Genomic DNA, 15,956 nt, shown 5'->3' with positions numbered 1-15,956 from the left:
AAATGTTTTATTCCTATCCATCAGCTCCCAGGGTGGTGAAATTCACTACAAGTCTCAACAGCGTGGTTTCTGAGGAAGGAAAAGAGGCTGTGTTCAAGTGCACCATCTCTCCCAGTGATGCTGTGGTCACTTGGCTCAGGAATGGTGTCAAGATTGAAGCCAGCAAGAAGTATGTGATCTCACAGAAGGACACCAACCATAGCCTCACCATCACTGATCTGACGCTGGAAGATGCAGCTGAAATCTCTGCCAATGCTGAGGGTGTAGAAAGCACAGCCAATCTCAGAGTCAGAGGTAAGAAGCAATAAAACCCGTTGCATAGGCAGCCACTGATGCTATGACCTATGTTGTTTCGTGTGGCTGTGCTTAGATTCCTAGCAGAAGGGAAATCCTGCTTTCTCATCATTAAATATGGGTGCCCAGAATGCACTGGGACTTGGAGATACATGAGCGACCATTTAAATGCTCTCTGAAAGCCTGTTTTCCAGATCCTCTACATTCTCACTAATGTTTTTCTCCTTTGGTAGAGGCCTCAATCTCATTCAAGAAGAAACTGGAGCCCAGAACAGTTGAAGAGAGGGACACAGTGACCTTGGAGGTAGAGCTGACCAAGCCTGCAGAGGTGAAATGGATGAGGAACAGCATTGTATTGAAGCCCAGTGAAAAAATAGAGATCAAATCTGAGGGAACAAAGCATACTTTGGTGGTTAAGGACATCTCCTTTGCAGACAGGGGCTTCTACTGCTGTGAGAGTCCTGATGACAAGACTCAAGCCAAGATCAATGTGGAAAGTAAGTTGAATGATCTCCAGTTCTATAAATACCCTGGGCAGGGTTTGAAGGTGGATTCTTGTCTTTGTCATTATCATAATGGCCACTTCCACCTTCACCTGCCATGGGGACATGGGGACACAACCACGGGCTTGATCACCATCAAAAAACTGAGAAGAGGTGGAAGCAAGGGCAGTAAACAGAGAACAGTTGGTTGATTCTTGTTGCTTCCGTCTCATCCCACTAGCTTTCTGTCACCCTGTTGACCATTAACCTTCTTAGCTGATTCTTCTCCTTCCTCTGAAATTTCTCACTCTGGTACACTCTGTCTTTTTCCTTTGTACGGCTTTTGGCAAACTATTCCCTTTTCAGCCACCCATTGCCCCAGTTCTTCTCTGCAAACCACCTCTTTCAGAATGTCTCTTTGTATTCAGTCAGGGTTAAAAAAAACAAACAAACAAACAAAAAAACAAAAGGAAAACTTTTATCTGAGGGTGCTGCCCTTTCAAGTAAGCTGATGGTGTGTCAGTCCTAGCCCTGTACTTCCTTTCTTTTTCCCACATGCTTTTGTCATGATTGTTACAGGATAGACGAAGACAGGATTTAAGCACTTGAGGACTATCTAATTTTGTCTGTAAAACCCTATGCCACCAATTGGTGCTGTGGAGGTCATAAATAATAGGTAAGGAAGGACTTGATAACAGCCTTCAAGTACATAAAAGGCTGTTATAAAGTGGAAGGGAACAACCTGTTCTCCACGTGGAGGTAACGACAGGAAATAATGGACTTCAATTGCAATGATCCAGGTTACACAATAAAAAAGCTTTTTAATCATTGGATGACTGAATAGGTTGTCTGGAGAGGTTTTGGAGCCTCCATCATGAGTTTAAGAAAAGGTTGGTGAAATATCTGTCTGGGATGACATAAAGAGCCGAGTTTGTCCTAGAGCAGCAGAGAAGGGCTAGCTGATTTTTGCAGGTCTTTCCAGCCTTGTAATGTTGTGGTCTTCTGATGGTATCAAAGAGATCAAAATTTGATGTCAGACTGCTTCATACAGAGCAGAATTTGTCAAATCACTTTCATGCACTGCTAAGACAGCTTCATCTTCAAAAATCTTCCTGGCTGACAGTTGTCAGAAACCCACTTCTTCAGTATCTTGATATGGGGAGTAATCACTTTTATTGGCGATTGCTCATCCTTTTTTCCAAACTGAATAGCTCCAGAGAGAAACAGACATTACCAGAGACTGGAAGCTGGTAGATTAGGCTTGGATTCATGCAGCCTAAATCTAGTGCATCACTTCCAGCCCCTTCTGTACCCAACAGAGAGAACAATACCTCCAGCGAGCGTTTTCAGTCTTAGATGTGCCGAATTACGTTCTGGAGTGTCTTTCTGAGTGTTCAAGGAACCACGGGAGACTACGAGCCTGATTTAGAACTAGATTCAGGTTTACTGTCTCAGTTAAATGAGATGAACTGGGTCCACAGAAGATAAAGAAATATAGCACTTCGTGGTCACAGTGTTTTGGAAGAATGCAGAGCAGTACAGGGCAATTTGCTGCTCCATCCTCTTCTACGTTGCCTCCCAAGGCCTTTTTTTTCAGACTCTGGATGATACTCACTTTGCTTCCAGCAAGATATTTCAGCAGTTGGTTGTAGATTCAGCTACACTTATTTTTAGGCACCGACTGTTGCTATAGCCAAGTGGTAAAACCAAAAAATGGTGGAACAGGGTTTATATAAGAAGTAATTGGGTAGTCCTGAGAGCTGCCAGCAGTGTTTTTGTGCAAGGTGAGTCATGCAAGCAAAAATGTCTCTCTGTCTCTGGTTTATGAGCTTCCTATTCTAATGGAGAGAGAGGGTTTTTGGTTTGTGCTTTTCAGGCACCCACCTGCATTCTCATCACTTGCACTCAGTGTCACTGTAAAAAGTAGCTCCTCCGTTGATGAGCTGAGATGGTTTTGTGCAGTGATGGAGACTCGAGGTGATTTGAGAGGGACGGTGATCAAAAAGGAGAATTGGCTCATCGTAGTAGGAAATCCCTTTGCATATGATCATCCAAGCCTTAGTTATGAGATGCAGCAGGAAAGGGGATGTATACAAGAATCTCACTAGACTATATGTATTCTGCATCTGAGTCTTCCAGCTGAGAAGGCACTGAGCGAGAACACTGCTTTACAGCAAAAGCAAGATCCTAAAAGCAGAAGTCTAAAATTATGCTCCATTTTTTTGGCATCTAAGCAAATGGCCTCTTTTTAGTGGAATGTGTTAACAGCTTACATTGAGGTCAGCAAAAGTTCTTTAAATGCTCATAGCCTGGGGAATCGAGCTACTATTATTTGGTGCTCACTTTTAGGCTAAGAAACGTGGTTTCATAGGTCCTTTTTTAAAAAAATACCAGGCTGGACTGATAGCGTTTGGTTTGAGATTGCTTTCGGAGCAAGGGAAATAAGGAATAACTATGTGAAAATCTGTTGATTTACTCCAGTATAAAAGTTGCTTCATCGAAAGATAAGCATCTGTTCTGATCTTAAGTTGCCAAGAGATCCTAGAAAAAACCGAGCTGCTCAAATCAATAACATATCTGACTGAATATCAATTTTCAGTTGTGACCAGGTGGACATGTTTGTGGAAGGCTTAAATAAGTATGTCATGGGTACAGTTGTTCTTCAGCTGACACGCCTCTAAGCTTTCAGCAGGGAAAAGTACAATTAAGTCAAGTAATTATAGCAGAAATTATACTGGGAACAAGAGTATGAAATTTCAAATCTCTGGACACAAAATAATGTCTGTTAAAATAATCCTGTAGAAGTTGTACCATTCCCTAACTGTTGCTGCTTTATGACAATACCCTTGAAAAAGTGATTATTTTTTTTTCCTTCCTGCGTATGACACCAGATGAAGATTTATCCAGGAGACCACTTACTGAGTTCAAAGTTGCTATGCTATTTAGTTAATGTTTTTGCAAGTCTCTTTTGCTGTCTCCCTGAAATAACTTCAGTTTGATCCTTGTTCCATTCACTGTTTGAGGGGCTGAAATATCTATTAACCCGGGGAAAGGCTGAAGAGAACAGGCACGCTATGCTTAGTTTAGAGAATGAGGCACCCTGGGGGGACAGGGACTGGCCACAAATTCAAATCAGAAATTGGGGACTGATGCAACTTCTAGTGAGCAAAGCCCAGGAGAGCTGGTGTTTTGGTTTGGGAAACAAAGAACAAGCTCCTGGAAGTGTGTGTACTTCCCTCATTTGGCTGGATCAAGACATGTCCTCTCATTACAAGATAGACATTGAGGGGCTGGAGCGTGTCAAGACAAGGGCAATGAAGCTGGTGAGGGGTCTGGAGCACAAGTCTAATGAGGAGAGGCTGAGGGAGCTGGGGGTGTTCAGCCTGGAGAAAAGGAGGCTCCGGGGAGACCTTATTGCTCTCTACAACTCCCTGAAAGGAGGGTGTAGAGAGGTGGTGGTTGGTCTCTTCTTCTGAGTAACAAGGGATCATGGTCACAGTGTGAAAAATAGCAGTGTTATCTTCTTTTAGAGTGTTTCTTCCTGATCGTGACTGGTGACCACCTCACCCAGCATGGGAATGCCCCTACTCGTGTGTGTGTGTGTGTGTGTGTACAACTTCAAAGCTTATTTCTGGCACAGACATGAATGGTAGATCTTGCTAGAAAGAGGGCAAATTTTCCCTTTTTCTGCAATGTCTGGCTGACTTGTTTGACCCAACTGAAAGCACTCGCTTTAAGAAGAGCAGCCATGCTGGCAGCATGGTCATGAACAGGTTTTGTTTCCTGCAAAAGTGGTTGTTGTATGGGCAGATATCAATTAATTGGGAAGTACCTGCATGAGGAATAGGGAAATAATCTATTTTGGAAGTCCTCAGGCTGTTTCACAGCTGTTGGTGTGAGATCTCCAACTTGTCCTTCTTGTTTTTCCAGTGAGGCAGATCAAGCTGGTGAAAGGTCTTCAGCCCCTTGAAGTCTCTGAGAAAGGGACTGTCACCTTTGAGGTGGAGGTATCTCATGAGGACGTGGAAGGGACCTGGCAGAAGGATGGTGTTCGGCTGAAGCCTGCACCGAATATCAATATTGGTGTCCTGGGCAAGAAACATTCACTGACTCTTTCTTCAGTGACTCTTGAACATGCAGGACTCATCTCCTTCAAAGCAGAGGGCATTCATTCGTCAGGGAGGCTCACGGTGACAGGTACACAAACCCAGAACTCTCAGGCCCTGGTTGGTGTGGGACATGATTGTCTTCTCCTGATGCAGAGACTGAGCTTTTACGAGGGCAACAAGCTATCCTTGTAACTCCGAGGGATGTTAAGCACTGGACCGTCGTCAGTAACGTGTCCTTCTAATGTCAACAGGATTATTGTAACATCATTGTCCACAAAACAAATCCTGATAATGTGCTCAAAACAATACAATTTTGTTGTCACAAGTTTTACTAAACATGGAAGCCGGGCTCTGCCTATTCATTATTGCTTGTGCCAGATGGTCCTGGAGACCTAATTCCCCACTAACTGGACTTTCTCTCTCTTTTTTCTTTTTTTTCTTTTTTTTTTTTTTTTTTTTCCAGAATTGCCTGTGAAAATCAGCAAACCTTTGGTAGACGTCAGCGTAACACAGAAGGAAAAGGCCACATTCGAGTGTGAGCTGTCCAGGCCCAACGTGGATGTTAAGTGGTTCAAGGTACAGCACCTAATGAATAGTGGTATCTTAAGTTCTGACTTCTCTGAAAGGGAATGAGGGCCTTTAATTTCACTTTCCAGGGGATGTGAGTCTGAACCTTTACTATATAGCTCCTTTTTGCTTATATTCTTTTACTTGACCATTTTGGGGATCAGCTCAGGCATTTCATGAACCTTCTCTGGGGCTCAGCTGATACTTCCCTTAAATAAGGATAACGGCATTTCTTCAAGGTAATGTCTGAAGGGGTTTATTGCCAACCCTGTACCGTGCTTTAAGCCTTCAAATAGATGTCTAAAGTCAACCAAAGGTTATGCGTGTTCTTCAGCAATTTCTACTTCTTGAAAACTTTCCACTGGGCTTAAGTTTCAGCAGATGTTCCAGTAAGCGCAGTTCCATTAAGTCCAACGAGACGGGTGAATTAAACACCGATCTGACTGTTTGTTTTGCTCGCTGCAGACGTGGATGAGTTGATGGTGATCTGGTTTGGCTTTTTCTCTTCTAGGATGGGAAAGAGCTCCGGCAAAGTAAGATAGTGGGGATTATTTCCCAGGGAAACAAGAGAAGCCTCATTATTCACAAGTGTGAATATGAAGACCAGGGAACCTATACGTGTGAAGCAGCTGAAGACAAGACATCAGCTACCCTAAAGGTTCATGGTATGTTTGACTGAAGTAGGAAATTACATCTACTGCAGTATTTTTTACTCCATGGCATGAAGTGCTTCATGGACGCTTTGTGTATTTCTCAGTTACTCATTTTGGATAACTTTCTCTTCCTAGTGAGAAGGTGCTTGCAGAGCTGTCCTGTGCTTGCTCTATCCTTTCGGAAGAGATGCCAACTCGGTTTTCCATTTATCATAAGTGATTTCTGGTCTCTGGAATTTAGATGGTGTTTCTAGATTCACAAGTTGGCAAATAGTGGACAGCCAGGCACAAAGCAGGGATTCACTGGCTGGTGCTGACATGGTTTGGTTTAACTTCTGCCATTGTCACAAGGGGATTTTGCCTGAATAGGGGCTGGACAAGCCCTGGGTATGATCTCAAGAAGTTCCCTACTTTTTGCTTTCTGACTGCATCTCTCTTTCATGCTCAGGGCAGCTTTTCTCTCCCTGTGTTGAACTGTGTAACTGGTCAAGCAACAGATGTATTTTGTCACCAGGCTCTGAAGCACCAGAGATGAGCTAGTGCTGAAGGCCAGTTACTGAATGGTCTGCTGTGCCCTGGCAGATGTTATTTTCCAGAGGGACATCTGAAAAGACAGATCAGCTCTTTCTTATTGCTTACTAGATGCTGTCCTCATGTGGCCGCTTGGGTTCAGCAATATCTTCATGAACATCTGTCCTGTTCCATTGCTGTGTTGAACCCCCCTTTTCCTCCCTGACGTTGTGATTGGGATGCTTTTCTGTTTGAATGCTGGCTGGTTTGCATCTGAGCTCTGCTCCTGTGGCTGATCCAAGGTGTATCAAGGCCTTTCCTTTCAAAAGGAAAAGGCTGCAGTAGCACAGAAATATGGGTCAGTTCTGGCATAAGTCAGTGCAAAGTTGCAGAGGTAGAGGATTATACTGAGTTCAGGGAAGTCTGAAAAAAAGGTATCTCCTTGATAAAACATGTGGCTGAGGTGCCTGTGGCTGATACAGCCTGGACACACAAACAAGCGTGTCAGAGGAGAGCATGCGGAGAAGCGTGTGAATGAGCCAGGTTTATAGTGACATGAGAGGTTATAGGCTTGTGTTTAGTTTTCCTTGGCAAAATTTCTTCATTAATATGTTTAACTTCTTTTAAAACCTTTCTGAAGTCCTGGTGTCCATAAAATCCTCTTGCAGTGAGCTCTGCTGTAGATGGCAATTCTGTCTGTAGGTTCGAGCGTAAAAGGTATTCACTGTTCATCTAGAATAAAACACAATCCCATTTTTTCCATGCAAGTACACAGAAGGTAAACACATCACACCCAGTTATGGCAAAACCCCAGATCAATATTTGTGTCTATGATTTCACAGCCCGAGATATCAAGATTGTTAAACCACTGGAAGATGTGGAAGTCAATGAATATGAGAGTGCGTCTTTCGTTTGCGAGATTTCGCATGATGAGGTCCAAACCCAATGGTACAAAAATGACAACAAGCTGAAGGCTGCCGACAATATTAGAATGCGTCAAGATGGTAGGATATAAAAGGGGGATCTCGTTCTCGAATGGGGGTGGGTTGGAGAAAGTGCTGGTAGGGGAGAGCTGGGAGAAGGGTCTGACCTCCAAAATCAAGTTAAGAAGGTTCAGCAGAGAGTTCCCCTTTTGTTTTGGGGCTACAGCTAGGCTGGGACAGTGACATGGTGGGAACCTTAATAAAAGAAATTTGGTGTCATCCCACCACCCCGTGCTGCCAGCAGTGGGTGAGAACTTGTATCATCTGACGGTGGGCGGGATCCTTCTCTTTCAAGTCCTATCCAGACGGCGAGGACCACACTCAATCAGTCTTTGGAGGATCTGAGGTGAGGTTATCCTTTGACACAGGGACATAGACATGGGGGAATGGTCGGCCTTGCCGCCATGAGAGCAGCTGGTGATGCACTGAAACCAAATGAACAATGCTCAACCGGGCAGCGTGCCTTGGAGACCAAAGCTGTTTGCTCAGGGGAAGCTATGTCTGGTTGTGTCTCTGTTCTCAGGAAAGACCTATTCACTGACTTACACACGTGTCCAAGTCGAAGATGCAGCAGAGATCAAATTTGTAGCAGAAAAGGCAGAATCTCGTGCCCAGCTTACTGTAAAAGGTAATTATGCTTTTCATGCCAATACTGCTTAAGCTCTCTCATGTTACAAACCAACCAACTTTCCTCAGTTTTAATGTGAAGAAGGTTAAACAACACCTCGAGTTTTCAGGAAAGCTCCTGCCCACCTTACTGCATGGGAAATAATCAGCCTGGGAATTTTCTTTTGTGGTTTATTTTCTCAGGAGGTTGGTTTTGTACCTTAAGATATTAAAAGTCATGTTTGAACTTTGAGAGACAAAAAGCTGTAGCTTGACTTTCTCCTCCATTTTCTCTTTCTGGTGTATGTTTAAAAAGAATGCAGCATTTTTTTCGTGTTTAAGTTAAACAGCGTGATAGAGACAGAGAGAAGGAAGACATTTGAACTAACACACTGATGAGGAGCTCAGGAAATCTGAGATCAATCCCTGGCTCTGCCATAGCACTGCTGTGTACTGTTGAATAAATTACCTATTATCTCTGCAGTTCAGCCACTCAAGTGGTAAAATAGGGATAAAAAGTTTTCCTTTCATTAGCTCTTCACTTGCTGTGTGTTAGTTGAGTGTTTAGCATAGTGGGGATTCCTGTCATCATCCAAATATCTGAACATAAAAGAAATATTGCTAATGAGTTTTTAATTGGCATTTTTCATGGAAACCGTACTGATTCTTCCATCTTTTTTTTTATCCCTTTTAGAACTGCCTGTAAAAATTGTGAAGCCTTTGCGAGATAAGATCGCTCTTGAAAAACATCGGGGATTCCTGGAGTGCCAGGTGTCTCGTGCCAATGCCAAAGTTCGATGGTATAAAAAGGATGTTGAAATTCACCCTAGTGACAAATACGAAATTGTGAGCGATGGTGTCTATCGGAAACTCATCATCAATGATGCAGATTATGAAGACGAGGACACATACACTTGTGATGCCTTTGATGACAAAAGCAGTGCTAATTTCTTTGTTGAAGGTAGCAAACCATTTTTATCCCCTCTAGGATGCATTTGAAGGAGGATTGGCTGATTTAAAAAGCCCTTGTCATTTACTTTGAAAACACAATAGCACTTTAAAAGTATTTTAATTTTGCATTGATTTCCTCTTGAAGTCACTTGATATTGCTTCATTTTAGGATTATAAGTGCAGGAACATCCTGTAAAATGTATGTGTGGTATATTCTCCTAAGGAAAGTGATGAAATTCCTGTTCCAGAGAAGTTGGTCAGATGTGCTGGAGAAAGTTTGCTATTCAGAGAGAAGTTGCTTTAGCTAATCAGTGTCTTTCTATTATCAACATCTGCATTTCGATGAATCTTCGTTTCCATTTTAATAGTGCCAAACATTTGACATCACAATAGGAAGGTGGCTTTAGAAATAGGACCGGGAAACAGATCTGGATTCTCTTGAGGCTGTTTTTCACAGTCTCGCTGTCTGACTTGTGACCAGCAATATATGTTTATTTTTATTTTTTTTTTAAATGATGGTTTAAGGTGTTTTGAGCCCAAAAGTGCAGTATTCTAATGCAGAAAAAATGGCATGAGTGTACAGGATGATGATCTTTAAGGTCCCTTCTAACCCAAACCATTCTATGATTGTTTCATGACTCCTAAACCCCTGTTTTCTCATTCCATCCTTCATCCAGAGCAATCCATTAATATTGTAAAGGAGTTGTGTGATGAGGATGTGACTGAGCCTGAAGAAGCCAACTTTGAGTGCGAGATATCCATTCCATCCGTGAAACCGCCCAAATGGTTCCTACGGGGAGCAGTCCTCCAGGCTGGCAGAAACATCATCATGCAGCAGGAAGGCACCATCCACCGGCTGACAATCCTGAAAACCAGTGTTGATATGACGGGCACTGTTCAGTTCTCCATTGGCAAATCAAAATCCACAGCAAACCTGCTTGTCAGAGGTAACGTGATATGGCCTGGGCTTGAATTAGATCACGAGAGATCCTCCCTCTCACAGTCCCTGGAAAGTAATTTTTCCTACAGACTGCCTAATGTGCAGGATCCACTGGTTGGGGTCTTGGAAATGTAGGTCTACCTGGAAGATCTGCTTAGTTCCCAACTACAAATTGTTGGGCGCAGTGCTGGATGTGTTATATGAGACAGCAATGTCTCAGGAAGGGATCCAATTAAATGAGTTTGGAGTGCCTGATATTCGAATCTATTCAGTTAAGACCATTTTTTTTCCCCCTTGACTTTATCGAAGAGGAGAAAACATGCAATTTGCCAGGAGAGTTTATTTTGTCCCATTTCTGAACTGGACAAGTTTGATAGCTCATTTACTTAATCCACTTTGTCATTGATTTGATCTGAGACAAAGCTTCAGGGCTTTTTATCTTCCGCTGTCTCCATTGTAAATATCTCCAATCGCGTCCTGAAGTCCTTGTTTTGTCTTTAATTCACTTTTACTTGCATAAAGTCCTGAATTAGAGAGTGTTTCAGTAAACACTAAACCAGAATTGGACCACGCGTTTGTAAGTTAATAGACAGTATTATCTTACAGAAACCAACATTCCCTATAGATCTTCATGTTTGTTTAGCTTCAAAGCAAATCAACTCTGTAACAGGAACCTGTACCTTCATCAGAACAATTCACAAGAGTTGTGCACAATGTACATTAAAATAATTGGCATGAAATACAAATTAGAAGCTTTCCTCCTCTTCACGTGTTGTGATAAAACAAGAATTAATGGCTTTAAACTAAAAGAGGGTAGATTCAGACTATATATAATGAAGAAATTTTTTACAATGGGGGTGGTGAAACACTGCTCCAGGTTGCTCAGAGAGGTGGTGGATGCCCCATGGCTGGAAGCACTCAAGATCAGGTTGGACGGGGCTCTGAGCGACCTGATCTAGTTGAAGATGTCCCTGCTCATGGAAGGGGAGCGTGGATTAGATGACCTTTTAAAGGTCCTTTCCAACCCAAGCCAGTCTATGATTCCTTCCCACCCCTGCTTTACAGATTACCACATACAGATCACCAGGAAGATGGAGGACAAGACAGCTCTGGAGCGCCATTCTGTCATCCTGTCTTGTGACTTCAGGCCTTCCCCAAAGATTGTGAAGTGGTTCAAGGGCCACACGCCCATCGAGCCCTCTGAGAAGTACAAAATTAAGCGGGAACAGCATTCAGCAGAGCTCAAGATTTTGAAGGTGAAGCCCGAAGATGCTGGTGTGTACAAATGCAGGGCTGGAAATGCGGAGACCGAAGCCACGCTGACGGTTGAAGGTACAAGGGTTTTGCAGCAGGGAGACTTGCCTGTTGCATAGATATAAGGAAAAAAATTTTTATGCTGAGTGTGGTGAGACACTGATCCAGGTTGCCCAGAAAGGTGGTAGATGCCCCATCCCTGGAAACATTCAAGGTCAGGCTGGATGGGGCTCTGAGCAACCTGATCGACTTGAAGATGTCCCTGCTAATGGCAGGGAGTTGGACTAGATGACCTTTAAAGGTTCTTTCCAACCCAGACTATTCTATGATGTCTTTATGGATAAGTACTTCACCCTAGGTTTCTCTTCTTGAGTAGATGGAGGTTCCCACAGTTCCTTCTGCTACTGTTATGTAAATGCGATACCTTAAGTGAACTGTGCTGGTATTCCATGATACTGAAACCCAGCACTTGCCATGAAGCAGGTAATGCATGTGGAAGGACACCATCTGGGTAAGGTGGAAATTCATGTGTCTTTCTCAGGGCACATTATTTTCTGTTTCATTTGAGGAACTAGAACTCTAGTACTTCTCACTAAAAAACATCCTTTATGTTAAACTGGTACAGGCCTGATGCTGGTGATCTTGGTTGTGGTTTTCATTTCCTGGCCACTGTGTCAGCTTTTATATCTGCTATATGTTTGTTATTCATAATGATGTTCTGCCTCATCCTGGTATGGCACTATTTTTAGCCAACTCTTCACCTCTGGTGAAACTGCAAGAAAAGGTGATCTTTGTGCCACTTTCATCAAGACTTGGATGTGAGCTGCTGAATCATTTCCAGAAGTCCAGGGAGCCACTCTTGGTAACAGTTAGGCCTTGCAGAGGGTCATCCAAATGACAAAATGATTTCATGCTCCCAAACCCTCCTCTGAGTTAGCCAGTCCTTGAGAAACAGCATTTCCTGAGTGGAGAAACTGCAAAGACAAATCTCTAGACAAGGGCTGGGAAAGGAAAGAATTCAGTCCCTGTCGCCCCCTAAACCTGAGCAAATTGCTTAATCTCTTTGTACTTGCTGTTTGTGGCCAAACTCACTGTCTTCATCTCATCCTCTGTGTTTTCCTGGCAGTGAGTCAGGGATAATTTAGTTACACAGTGTGAGTGTATGGGTGGTGACAAGCACACAGGGATTGGAGCTCTGTGTGGTCCCTAGACACCACTGTAATGTCGTTACCATTTTAGGAATAATTACTTATTTTTAAATTAAAAAGAAAAAAAAAAACCCAAAAAGTTTTATGTGTAAAAAAAGAGAACTGAGGACTCTAAGCAATATAATCTTTTTAATGGATTTTTTTGTTGTTGTTGGACTAAATGCAGAACCATGTAAATGTAATGACCCATGGTGCACAGGAGACCAGACTAAACCATCTAATAAACTCTAAACGCTATGAAATCTGTTTGTGATAGCAGTACTGATTTATGGTAACAGTCCTGATGTGCACCTTGGTTTCCTACAGCCCGCAACGTAGAAGTACTCAAACACCTGCAGGACGTGGAAATTGAAGAAGAGAGCTCCGCTGTCTTCTCCTGTGAGCTGTCCCATGATGACGAAGATGTGGAATGGTTCCTCAATGGCACCCTCCTTTACACCAACAACTTCAATGACATCAGGAACGTTGGCAATTGCTACATGCTGACAATGAAGCAGGTCAAGCCTGAGGATGCTGGCACAGTGACAATGAAGTCGGACAAGGTGTCAGAGAGCGTGCGTCTGAAGGTGATAGGTGGGTCATCATCACACCCTCCTGAATCTAAATAAGAGATGCAAAGAAGATATTATTTGCCATATCCATGCAGGAATCCTGCTTGTAAGCTCTGGGACCAAGTAATAAGTGTGCAAGGACTTTCTTCCAGTGTGATTTTCTACTGTAGCTAACGATTTTTCTAAGGAAGACTGTTTTGGTGTCCTGCCAAATAGGACACCAAATGATAGCTATTTAGCATCCTTTTTCTTGTCATCAGGATGAGCCTCAAGAGCAATTTCCTTTACTTGTAGGTCTCTTCAATGATATATACTCTGTAAACTGTTCTTTATAAAGATTTTTGTCTGCAAGAAGCTGAGCTTCAGCATACCTCCAAGGGTAGGGCACACCTTTAGTACATCAGCTCTGGATTTGAACTGATTCAGCAAAGAGAAGGCGGTTTGCTGCTGTCCTTAATATGCCTTAAAGTCTGGTCACACATCTGAGTTGCTGTGGTTTAACATGTTCTTGTTCATCAACTAAGCCACAGTGAGTTGCATGACTAATTTTAGGCATGTTAGAAACACAAGGTAAAACTCTCACCAAAATTTCAAAATCACATTTTCTTTAGCAACGCTCCCGTAAATGCATGTTCAGGTAAATGATAGTGATTTGTTAGCCTAAATTACCTCCTTCATATATCTGGAAACATGAGTGGGAAATGGTCAGAGCCATTCTCTCTGAAAGTCAGTCTGACATCCTCCATAGCCTCTTGGAGAATTATCTCTCTGATTTCCTTTGCATTTTGCCTCCCAATCATGACTAATTTGTTCTTCTCAGAGTATCTAAATAATTTGACTCTTTCACTCTATCCACTCAGAGAGTCTGAAGGATTTCCTCTTCCTTCTTTCTTTTAAGTCTGGTTAAAAATTTCCCCTTTATAAATATCTTCAGTGTCAAATATATTTTAAATTAGAGAAAGGGAATCAATAAAACAAAGAGGCAGGAGGAAAAATGTTTTTATTGCTGCTTCTACCGCATGAATCCTGTTTCGTGAAAAGGCAGTGCCAGCTCTCTGGCTTTAGAAGAGCTACGTCCCAGTTACTTCTTTTCACACATTTTTCCCCTAGCCACCTGACCCCTTTCCACTTGCAGACTGCTGCAACTAGAAAGGATGCTCCCAGAGAATGTTTTCAGCTCCTCTGCGATGCAAACAAGTGCTTCCTTAAATCTCCTCGGTCTTCTTGAGTAGCTATTCCATAGAAGTGTGAAGCTGTCCTTCTGCCTTCACTAGAGCCCTATATGATTGCTCCAAGTCCCTTTCCTTGTGATGGGATCTCCTGTGCCTGACAGATGTCCCAAAATAAAGAAAAAGGAGTCCTTGCAATCTCATAGGTTCACAGTCATAAGAGAGGCCACGGTTACAGCACAGAATATCACTCTCCATCCATGGCAATACAGGCTGCCTCTCTCCCTCCATGTGCTCTCCCATTAGTAAATTGTGATGAGTTTTTATCATTCTATCATGAGGTGTGAGACTGCATTAGGTCCTGCATTGGTGTCAGCAGCATTGCCAGGAGTTTACTTAAGCTCTCTTTAAATATTTGATAGCAGCTGAAAATGTCTCAACTGAAATATCCTGGTTGTTGTCTGTTTTGTCCCTTAACCTTCAGAGAAGCCTGCTGTCTTCATGAAGTCCTTGGACGATGTTTTTGGTGAGGAGCGAGGTGTGATTAAACTGGAATGTGAAGTCTCCAAAGAGAAGGTCAAACCTGTTTGGAAAAAGGATGGCGTGACTCTCACTTCTGGTAACAAGTATGAGCAGATACAGTCTGGGAAGAGCCTGTGCCTCCTTATCCATGACCTTGAAAAGACAGATGCGGGTTTATACACCTGTGATATTGGCACTGATGTCGCCAAGTCAAAGGTCAGCGTTCAGGGTGAGTATTGTAGATGATGGCCAGTCAAGGGGTGCTGCAGATATGGGTGGGCTTCGTCACTTTGTCTCTCACTTATTCCTCCATAAACCTCACATGACACAGTGATGCCTGAACAATCCCTGTTACTCTTTGATGTATCTGGTGTCTCAGTGAAAACCTCGTGTCAGGAATGTAGTGACAACGTTTCCATCCTGAACATCCTTAAGGTGCAGATATCCTCCCAGAAGAGCAAGTAATTTCTCAAAATAAAACTCAAAACCAAAAAAAAAAAACAAACCAAAAACCAAAAAACAAACAACAAAAACCCAAATCACCCCAGAAACTTGTGTTTCGCATTTCTGAGCTATTAATTCAGAGTCCATTGTGGGAACACAAAAGTAGAACAACATTGTCTATTGAAGAACCCAGCAGTTCAACCTATCCTCTAATCCTTGTGGCTACTTGAAGGAAAGAGAAATATTCGTGGCTTTCAGACTCATATTGATAATGAGACAAATTTTGAATCTGTCTGATTTGAACACCAGGAGGGATAGGATGGTAAGAAGTTAACAAATACAAACGTCCCATTTCGCACATCAGCATGGAGAAAAACCTCACGCAATGTCCCAGAGGCTTCCTCTCTGACAGCTTTTCTCCCCTCTAGCTCATTGAATCTTGACTCTGCTCCACCGAGTGAGCTGTTCTTCATGCAGTCCCTCCAGAGCAAAGTCAGGAGACTCACGTGTCCTTTCTTCTATAGCTTTGTGGTGATTCTGAGTGGGTAATGTCTGACAAACCCTTCCCATGTCAAATACATTTGTAAGGAATGCAGCGCTGTCCTGTCAGTCTTACAGATAAACCAGTCTCATGAGCCAAAAATGTCAATATTACCACTCATGTTAGTCATAAAAGCCTTTTCTCCTTGTATTAACCTACTTTTTGTCTTCCA

At 42.8% G+C, this 15,956-nt stretch overlaps 1 protein-coding gene across 1 annotated transcript in view; it reads left to right on the top strand.

Annotated features, from left to right (window-relative positions):
• Positions 1–15,956, top strand: part of OBSCN (obscurin, cytoskeletal calmodulin and titin-interacting RhoGEF) — a 192,867-nt gene that overhangs the window by 44,751 nt on the left and 132,160 nt on the right. Inside the window, exons 20-30 of the mRNA XM_074157645.1 lie at positions 25–294; positions 528–791; positions 4,707–4,973; positions 5,349–5,461; positions 5,964–6,117; positions 8,122–8,226; positions 8,899–9,165; positions 9,833–10,102; positions 11,161–11,427; positions 12,864–13,130; positions 14,762–15,028. Of these exons, the coding sequence (XP_074013746.1) occupies positions 25–294; positions 528–791; positions 4,707–4,973; positions 5,349–5,461; positions 5,964–6,117; positions 8,122–8,226; positions 8,899–9,165; positions 9,833–10,102; positions 11,161–11,427; positions 12,864–13,130; positions 14,762–15,028 (2,511 nt within the window). The remainder of the gene's footprint in view (positions 1–24; positions 295–527; positions 792–4,706; positions 4,974–5,348; positions 5,462–5,963; positions 6,118–8,121; positions 8,227–8,898; positions 9,166–9,832; positions 10,103–11,160; positions 11,428–12,863; positions 13,131–14,761; positions 15,029–15,956) is intronic.

The sequence above is a fragment of the Numenius arquata genome, chromosome 12, assembly GCF_964106895.1.
Source record: "Numenius arquata chromosome 12, bNumArq3.hap1.1, whole genome shotgun sequence".
Classification (NCBI taxonomy): domain Eukaryota; kingdom Metazoa; phylum Chordata; class Aves; order Charadriiformes; family Scolopacidae; genus Numenius; species Numenius arquata.
The sequence above is the reverse complement of the archived record's forward strand: the minus strand, read 5'-3'. Positions and strand labels throughout refer to the sequence as shown.